General features: G+C 40.4%; 1 protein-coding gene and 1 long non-coding RNA gene across 13 annotated transcripts in view; one reads left to right on the top strand and one right to left on the bottom strand.

The window, feature by feature from the left end:
• The window catches only part of IQCH (IQ motif containing H), a 214,043-nt gene that overhangs the window by 19,979 nt on the left and 184,173 nt on the right, over positions 1 to 9,891 (bottom strand). For all 11 annotated transcript variants that reach the window (XM_072809304.1, XM_072809305.1, XM_072809308.1 and 8 more), the window contains one exon: positions 4,212 to 4,273. In XM_072809304.1, the coding sequence (XP_072665405.1) occupies positions 4,212 to 4,273 (62 nt within the window). The remainder of the gene's footprint in view (positions 1 to 4,211; positions 4,274 to 9,891) is intronic.
• Positions 1 to 9,891, top strand: part of LOC140623178 (uncharacterized) — a 110,150-nt gene that overhangs the window by 47,662 nt on the left and 52,597 nt on the right. The window lies entirely within an intron of this gene.

Genomic DNA, 9,891 nt, shown 5'->3' with positions numbered 1-9,891 from the left:
GTGTGACTTTGGGAAGAAAGCAGCTTGAGCTCTCTGGGTCTTTCTTTCTTTTTTCTTTAATGAAGGAATTGGACTGGATTAGTGCTTCCAAACTTTTGGAGTTACAGTCCCCAAATCCAAAGACTGTCCACTCTTGCTTCTCATAGTTAGTGAACATTAGTATTATTGCCTTTTTTAAGAGAATAATAGCCAAAGGCAACTTAGAGTCCATAATTCTTAGAAGTGATTTGTACTTTATTGCCACAGAGGCAGTATGTAATAGACACCGGGCACTTTTTAAAACAGCAGATTCCTGGGCCCCAGCAGATGAATAAAATCAGAATCTTTGGGTTTGGGATCCAGGAATGTATAGTTTAACTGAGACCCCAGATGATTCAGATAGCTAACTAGCTAGATATAGAAAGAAGATTGAAGCCCATACTTAAAAAATTTGTGTGTGTGTGCGTGCGTGTGTGCGTGTGTGTGTGTGTGTGTGTGTACAATGCTGGGCCCACACATGGATTCATGGCCTCTTGCCATCTCTCCTTAGTCTCCTGGGGTCCATGGTCCCCAGGTTGTAAACCAAGAGACTGAATAAACTCTAAGTCTTAGGGCAGCCCCAGGTGGCTCAGCGGTTTAACACCCCAGGGTGTGATCCTGGAGACCTGGGATCGAGTCCCATGAGTCCCATGAGTCCCATGAGTCCCATGAGTCCCATGAGTCCCATGAGTCCCATGAGTCCCACGTCAGGCTCCCTGCATGGAGTCTGCTTCTGCCTGTGTCTCTGCCTCTCTCTCTCTCTCTCTGTGTGACTATCATAAATAAATTAAAAAAAAAAAACTTAAAAAAAAAAAAACTCTAAGTCTTTTTCCATATTAATTCATTTCTAGAATTTCCTTCATTTTTCCTTCCTTGAAATTTCTTGAATTCTGCTATTCCCAGAAATATACCAGTATAAATGGAATCAGTATGAAGTTATTCTGGCAAAGCCAAACCACAGAATTCTGGTAAGGTCATCCCTCTGGGAGCCCTTCCCTTTCCTAAAGAGATGGCTAACATTCTTCACCTGATGTGAACTGATTGTAACAAAACCAACCAGCTCATGAAAAGCCTCTCCTTAAAGCTCTAGAGAAAATCCACACAACACAAAGAAAGTTTGTATTTGCTCATCTTTTCTTTTTCAATATGAGTTCTAGAAAAGACTTTCTCCTGGTCATTGTCTATTAAATAATTTGTTCTCAACCTCCATGTCCATGTATCAGTGCAATTCCTGATGTACTAACTGTAATTCCACCCATTTATCACATACCTAAGAAAGTACAGCTGTATGCAAGTGAGAATTTCGGGGGTAATCTTGACTCCTACCTAATACTCAGAAAAAGTAAATTAACGCACTTGGTCTAAACTTGCATGGGTAGTGATGAGCTTTACAGTAGGCTGAGAATCTCTATTCTATAATAGGGTTCCCCAGGTAAGGTAGCCATACCTTATGGGAAAAGTACACTAGATTCAAGGTCCGGAGACACTCGTAAACCACATCTCTGTTTGAACACCCAGTTTGTTTTCTACACTAGGAGAGTCAGTTAATCCCCAGGGTCCTTCCTTTCCCCAATATTCTCTGGTTCTATGGCTGGGGGGAAAGGATGAGAAAGATGAGATAGGAAATAGTAGACAAGGCTCTAGAATCTTCAGGAGGCCCACATCCATCAACAGTGCCCTTTCTGTAGGATATGTGAGTAGCAGTACCATCTAGAAGGTACACCAGCAGAGCTATTTCCACCACCAAAGCTAGCCTGCAGGTCAAGATATTCCTGCTTGAAGTCTCAGGAGCAGGTGTAGGGATAGGGTAGTTGGGCGAGCTCCTCTTCATCACCAGTCTAATTATTCATTCTGTAGGCTTCATCATCAAACCAACTTTGCTGCTCAGTTTGATGATTGGGGAATTTCCTTTCTCACATAAGTATCTTCTGTCTCCTAAATTCCCTGATGCTGTCCTCTTGCCTGGTTCCTTGGTGCTCAAGTACCCACCTGGATACATCTTGTGACTCATGCTGCAGGAACTTGGCCATCCCTGTTAACACTATCCCTGTCTCATCCTGTCAGTTGTAGGATACCAGTTCTGTTCCTGCATGTCAGCCTCTTCTGGGTTCTGCCACTTGGTGACAGGCTTTCTTCATGCCATCCCCTTACTGGCCTGGGTCTGTAAATGCAGCTTCCTCTTTGAGCTCCTATGGTGGTGCTCCTCCCAACAAACTCCCTGGATATCCGTTCACTCTCTGTAGTTGACTTTTCCTGATGCTGTGAGCTGTTGCTCTTTGGGATGATGTCCTGGGGCCTGGACTCCCTGGGTAATTGGCTTCCCTGGCTGCTCTCCTCCCTTTACCTGAAGGGTCCTATCCCTCCCAGCTTCATTTCAGCGCATGAGAGGTTGTGTAATTCCAGTCCTGGCCCAGCTTGTTCTTTGCAGTTTACCTTTCAGACCAGCCAGTACCTGGTAGGGCAGGGTTCCTGTTTCTCTGTTCTGATTTCTAGTTCTTGTACTTAACTAACCTACTTCTCTGAATTCCTGAGTTTAGACATGTACTTGGACCTGGAACTTTACCTGCTTAATTAGACTCATAATTCTGAAAATACAAAGTTCTTATACCCCAGCTTGCCAACTTTAAATCCATTGACTGCTTGATTCTCTCAGTCCTGGTGACTGCTGGGTGGCCTGTGTCCTGCCACAATCCTGGGCACATTAACTCCTTTACTTATTTACTAACTGTCCACCCATGACCATGTCAGTTTCATGAAGGCAGGGACTTTCTTTTGGTTCACTGCTATATACCTAATACCTACAATGGTACCTGGCACTGTTGATAAAATACTTTTGAATTTTCTGGTAGTGAGTATAGGGCAGGGGGAAAGTGGAGGGATAGAACATTACTGGGAAGCAAAGGGCAGCTCCTTCTCTACACATGCACAGAGGTATCCCCGGCTCTGTTTTCCTCCTGGACATGAATATCCAGGCAGATAAGATGAATGTATACTTGTTGGGTGTTAGGCCTTATTCCTGTTGCTCTCCTGACAGCATAACAAGAGGAAGACAGCTTAAAATGAACAGTGAAGGGACTCTCCTAACATGACCCAGTAAATTTTACATGTTTATGGGACTTTGGGGAAAGGTGGGGACTGGAAGGGATGACTCAACCAGCCAGCTCTCCACTAAAGTGAAGAGAAGCATTTAAGACTTTAAACACTAGGTTGAATTGTTAGCCACATTCTGACTACAAAGTGGGGGGGAGTCTGAATATCACTGCACTGATAAGGGCCTGTCATAAGTGACAATGCTGTGGTAAAACAAAGGACCGTACTTAGGAAAGGGGAGTGCGTGTCCTGTGCATGTCTTTGCCCATTTCAGTGTGCAACTCTTGGGACCAGTTTCCAGGGGATTGAGCACCTAGGAGAAACTGAGGCTACTCGGGACATTGGTGCTTAGTAGAGGAATTAGCTCTTACTTGGTTTTTCATGAGACCAGATCTTAGTGTATGTATGCATTTCAATTTGAGGCCACAATGTCTACACTGGTATAGAAGTCACAAGGAAGAAAAATATAGGCAGAAACAGTTTCCCAGTAAATTAAGATAATTTAAAAGTATCAAATGGCCATATTCCAAGATATGAAATAAGATCGTGTCTCTAAACTACAAATCCTAGATCAGAAGGCAAATGTGCTAGCTCTCCAGAATATGCTGGGGAGAAATTTGCAGGAGATAGGAAACAGAGCAGCCTCCTGAGTGCTGCTGGCGGGACTCTTAGCATACATGCATCAAGGGCTGACTGGAGTTGAGGAAGGGCTATGGTCCCTGCCTTTTGGGGGAGCATCTTGCCAAGTCACCAGAGCACTTTTCTAAGCATACCAGAATGACACCTGCCCTTCTACAATATGGATGTCTGATCTGGTTCCTCCTCAGTCAGATTTATTGTGTCTTGTATGTGTATGTGTTTGAGTATAATATGTTGTTGGAACTAGCCTCTTTCCCATAAATTTTGGATAATCAGTTATATTTATGAACCCCCACTGACACATCTAAAGTCATTTTATGAAATACTTGAAGATCTAAATAAAACAAGATAGACTTCCAATAAATCAGTATGCTGATTAAAATGCATGAGAAGCATCATTCTTATTGGATGGTATAGTCTATTTTCATAGTTTATCACAGCTCATAGACACACTTCATACTCACAACATTCCCAACTTGTTTCTCTTCAGGTGTTCATATAATATAAAAACAGTTCCTTGTCTCTCCTAGAAAATTTGAATAGGGAGAAAAGAAATAGCATATTATCTCAGAAGCAAAGAAAACATACTACACTAAAACCATTAAGACTGATTGGAATTAAAATCCAGAGCTACCTTCAAATATTGTGAAAAGCACATTTTGGGAAGCTGTCTCCTGAGTATGAAATAGATACGTTCTGGAACAGCAATGTTGTTGTTGTTAATTTAGATATAATTTACATATAACATTGTGTAAGTTGAAGGTATATGCCTTGATCTGATACATTTATATATTGTGATATGATTACCACTGTAGCCTTAGCTAACACTTTTATCACGTTCTATAATTATTTCTTCTTTGTGGTGAGGACATGTAAGATCTAGTCTCTGCAGTTTTGAAGTATATAATACAGTATTATTGACTATAATGACCATGCTATGCATTAGATCCCTAGAACTTACTTGTCGACTAGTTGCAAGTTTATACCCTTAAATGGTATCTCTGCAATTCTCCTACTTCCCAGCCCAATAACCACAATTTACTCAGTTTCTGAGCTCAGCTTTTTTAGTTCCAAATATAAGTGATATCATAAAGTGTGTGTCTATCTTTTTTATCTCACTTAGCATAATGCCCTCAATGTCCAATCATATTGCAAATGGCAGGATTTCCTTCATTCCCATGACTGAATGATATTCCATCATATATATACATACATATAAAATATTTTCCTTATCCATTCACCCATCAATGAACACTTAGGCTCTTTCCATGTCTTGGCTATTGTGAATAATGCTACAGTGAATATGGGGGTACAGATAGCTTTTTGAGATACTGATTTGGTTTCCTTCAGATATATGCCCAGAAGTGGAATTGCTAGATCATTTGATGGTTATATATTCAATTTTTTGAGGAACCCCTACACTGTTTTCCACAGGGGCTGAGCCAGTTTGTATTCCCATCAACATGCCCAAGGGTCCTCTTTTCTCCATAGCTATGCCAAAACTTGTTATCTCTTGTCTAGGGCAGTGTTTTGTTTTTATTTTATTTATTTATTTATTTTTAATTTTTATTTATTTATGATAGTCACACACACACACACACACACAGAGAGAGAGAGAGAGAGGCAGAGACACAGGCAGAGGGAGAAGCAGGCTCCATGCACCGGGAGCCCGACGTGGGATTCGATCCCGGGTCTCCAGGATCGCGCCCTGGGCCAAAGGCAGGTGCCAAACCGCTGCGCCACCCAGGGATCCCTTGTTTTGTTTTAAAATATGATCTTCAGAACATCTGCATCAGAATTATCTAATGTGCTTGTTAAAAAGGCATTTTCATAGGCATCATCCAAACTCAAGATCTTTGGGAGGTAATCTGCCTTTCAGTTTACTTCCTGAGTGATTCTCATGCAAATCAAAATTTGAAAACCACTATTCTGAGAGCAATGGGTAAAAATATATAGGGAAACAATTTATTGTGTGGAAAATAATTTGTATTTCAATGGAAAACTAAGTGTGGTCTATGGCACACCCTATTGCCTTGATTCTATGGAAGAGATTTACAACTCTCTAAATTGTGGGTGACTGAGAGACAAATTCTGGGAGAGGTTCAGTTGATTTTCCTCATCTGCTCTCCTTATGGAAAAACCAGTTTTTTCTCTATTTGCATGTCCATTTCAGTATTCCTGATCTATAAAGATGTCTTGGGTTTTTGGATTTTTTTTTTTGTACTGGTTATAACATCTGTCTGATTTTTCTGTTAAGTAAAATACCATGTTTTTATTTTTGGATGTGTATAAGAGGCATGATTTTATCCTTTTTTGAAAACTATCTTTAAACCGTTTTCTCCAAATAAATAAAAAGTTAACTCTGGAGTTGTCCAGTAGTGGAAATGGCTGTCCAGTGAAGTTGTAAACTCATCATGCAAAGTCTAGAAAAGAACTATTTTCAAGATTTGGTAAAAGAAATTACATGTTAGAATTGAGACTGTTGACTCATTTTGTCGGGGAACATGGGCATTAGGACAGGCATTGGATTAGAACAGTGGCTCTCAATGCTGGCTGCATATTAGAAGCATCTGAGTGCTTTATTTTGATTTTTAAGATAATGCATTATAATATTTTTATCAGTATTAGTAAGTATTTTTGGTGCTCCCTTAAATTTTGTGCTCTGAGTATGGGGCCTCACTTGTCTCATCCCAATCCCAGCCCCACTGGCCTTCTGTACTTTTTAAAGCTCCTCACTCAGGTCATTCTAATGGGCAGTCAGGGTTGAGAACCACTGACTAGTTTATCTGTAAGGTATCCTTTGCATCCCTTTCTGTACTGTCCAATATGGTAGCCACTAGGCACATGGGGCTAATGAGAACTTGAAATAAATATGAGTAGTCCAAATTGAGATGCACTATAGCTTTCAAAATGTGAGTACAAAAAATGTAAAATTATCTCATTAATAACTTTTATACTGATTACATATTGAAATATTAGTTTTGTTTGAGGAGGGAACATCCTTTTCTTGATACTGATTTCTGAATCAGTAGGTAGGCTAGGTCATGCTGCAATAATTTTAAAAAACAAACTCAATTCCTAGTTGTTTGTAATAACAAATATGTGGTTCTTGCCGGTACTCTACTCTCCACATGAGCTGGCATGGGTCTCTGGTCACTGTTAGTATACTCAGGGACCCAGGTGAAGGAAGCTCTGTCTCAGTGTGCTTCCATGATTTCTAAAGTAGGAAAATGGACATGGCAACTCATGAAGTAGCCCTTGAAGGCTTCTGTATCGAAAGGACATGTATCACTTCTGCTTATATGTCATAAGGCCAAGTAAATTATTTGGCCATACTTGACTTCAGGGAGAGGGCTGAGGAAGTATACGCCTATTATGTGCCTGGAAGGAGGAGAATCAGAACATTTGTGAACAGCTCTAATAATTGCCACCACCATGGCAGTACCCTGGCCCGAGGAAATGATTGCTGGTGGTTATGGAGCTATTTAGGACCATGGCACACTGCCTATGTATGTGTGAGACCAGCCCTTCCCCACACTGTCACAGGCGGTAAACGTGAAACTTTTCTCCATATGGCTTTCATTACAACTTCATTTCATTAGGAAATCAGTGGGGGTATTCTGTTGCATTACAGAAATACCAAGAACAAGACCCACCAAGTTGCTCACAAACTCTATAATCCTTCCTTCCAATATTCAGCAAGGAAAATACACTCGTGAGGCGATCTCATTTCCCTGTTTTCCCCCTCAAGAGTTTGAGTACGAAACATTGGAATCATCAGGAAGAAAGACATAAATGTCAAGAAACAAGGACTTTTGAGGATTCTTTTGATAACATTGACAATTGATGTATTAACGTTGCTTCTTTTTCTGGAAAGAGCACCCACATTAAATTTGACCAACAGTGGGAGTGGGTAGTGGAGGCTTTTTAGACTTAGCATAACCCAAAGAGGCAATAATAGTTTAGAGAAGTTAGTATTAAACATAGCTTTTTTTTTTTTTCCTCTCTTTCTCTCTTTTGTAAGGTAGAGAGACATGGGGGCCACAGAGAAGTTTGTGCTTCTTCAGTTGAAGAATACATATAGGGTGCCTAGATGGAATATTTTATTTGAAATCATTCCCAGCACTTTTGGACTGGGTTGTAATAATATTTTAGAAATATAAATAGTCTTTAGGGGAAAGACTATAGGGGGAAAAGATGCATAGGGAACACCCTTGGTGTAAGAGAATCATGTTTGACTTTACAGATTCAAATGTTAGTTCCACAAAGTGCCTGGCTGTGTGATCGTGGGAAAGTGCTGAAACCCTTTGAGCCTAAATTCCCCCGTGTAATGCAGGAGAAATAGTAGCTTCTTAGAGAAGAGATTGGAAGATTGAAGAGGTAATGAAGTTAGTGCTTTGCTCAGTGGCCAGCACATAGCAGATGCTCTGCAAATACTGGTTCATCACCCATCTCTTCAGAAAAAGGCAGTTAAGAGAACAAGAGGACAGCTCAGACTAGGGCTGAACCCTGAATCTAAAAAGATGAGAACCCATCTCAGGGAAACTGGAGCAGGAATACTGTTGGAGAATCTCCAGTGACTCCTTTTTCTCACCTTAGAGTTTTAGGACTTCGTATTTTTCATCTCTGTCTCTCTTCTTGTGCTTTCTTTATATCATTTGTTCTCTTTCTCTTTTTCCCCACCTCCCCCCTTTTTGTGGATTCTTCCTGTGTTTGGATTTTATCCTCTCTCTTTAATTCATATTGTTCTGTCACTCCATTGTCCCCAATCCATATTTCTCTTTCTCCCTCATTTCAGCTCTCATCCTTTGTAGGATGTGTAGCACAGGTGACCTGGAGACAGAGCCAGTTATGTCGTGGGTGCCCCTCTGCTCCTCTCTGTCATTGTCCTACCTTCAGTGGAACTCCTCCCTCTGCACCCTCCGCTGTTCCCCTGGGGTCATAGCAGTCTGTTTATCATACTAAACTTGTTCTTAGAAATGACTGTGATCGACTCAGAGGCCATAAAGGTCTAAATAACTTATAAATTTGGTGCTTTACTTTGCTCAGAAATACTAGAACTTCAAGTAGAAAGCCTTTAGCCAAAGAAATAAATCTCTAATAATAATTTCAGGCAATAGAAAAATTACGAAGGATATTTTCTCCTGGGAAGGAGACTTTCCCTGCCAAATATGCCTATTTAGAGAGCCTGTTCCACTTTGATATTTTAGAAAAAATGAAATAAAATAGATTCAGAGAAAGCTAACATTAGACTTAGCTATCTTCTGGCATATGGAAGTGTTTTGGTCTAATCAGTTTGGGGCTAAAAACTATTTAATTCCAAAAGGATTCTGTAGAGCAGATGTAACAATTAATTTCAGGTAAATCAGTTCAATCTGGCTTTTTCATTCTTTCTTATATTTTACCAATTTTAATGTAATTTGTAAGGGAATATGAGCTCCATTATATGTGTTTGCAGACAGCATGAATCAATCTAACCCAAGAGCCTTATGCACTCTGATGGTGCCCATGGTAGTGGGGACATTCTATTCACTACTGGCCTCATGCCTAAGGTCATGTGCTTTTCAAGAGCCTATAAAAAAACTGACCCCTTAAAAATTGTATTTGCTCTCAAGTATGAGAAATGAAAATTAACAAATGTAGAACTGAATGTCTCTAAATCAAAACATTTGATCAATTATTTGTTGCTCAATTCTGTCATCTATAAGTGACTTTTAATATGAGAGGTGACTATATTTTAATATGTGTGATGTCATGTGGGATGAGTCTTCCATAAGTAAGAGTGCATAGGTCCTCAGGTCTTGGAATAAATCATCAGTGTCAGAAATTTGAAAATCGGGCGGCCCCGGTCGCGCAGCGGTTTAGCGCCGCCTGCAGCCCGGGGCATGATCTGGAGACCCTGGATCGAGTCCCACGTCAGGCTCTCTGCATGGAGCCTGCTTCTCCCTCTGCCTGTGTCTCTGCCTCTCTCTCTCTCTCTGCATCTCTATGAATAAATAAATAAAATCTTAAAAAAAAAAAAAAAGAAATTTGAAAATCTGAATCAAAGTGCAAAATCACAAAACACTATTCCTCAGAGTAACAGGAGTCCCTAGGCACAAAATGGAGGTTTAATTTAGGTAGGAGATATATCCCATTTGCCCT

Source organism: Canis lupus, chromosome 32 (genome assembly GCF_048164855.1).
Source record: "Canis lupus baileyi chromosome 32, mCanLup2.hap1, whole genome shotgun sequence".
NCBI classification, from domain to species: domain Eukaryota; kingdom Metazoa; phylum Chordata; class Mammalia; order Carnivora; family Canidae; genus Canis; species Canis lupus.
The sequence above is the reverse complement of the archived record's forward strand: the minus strand, read 5'-3'. Positions and strand labels throughout refer to the sequence as shown.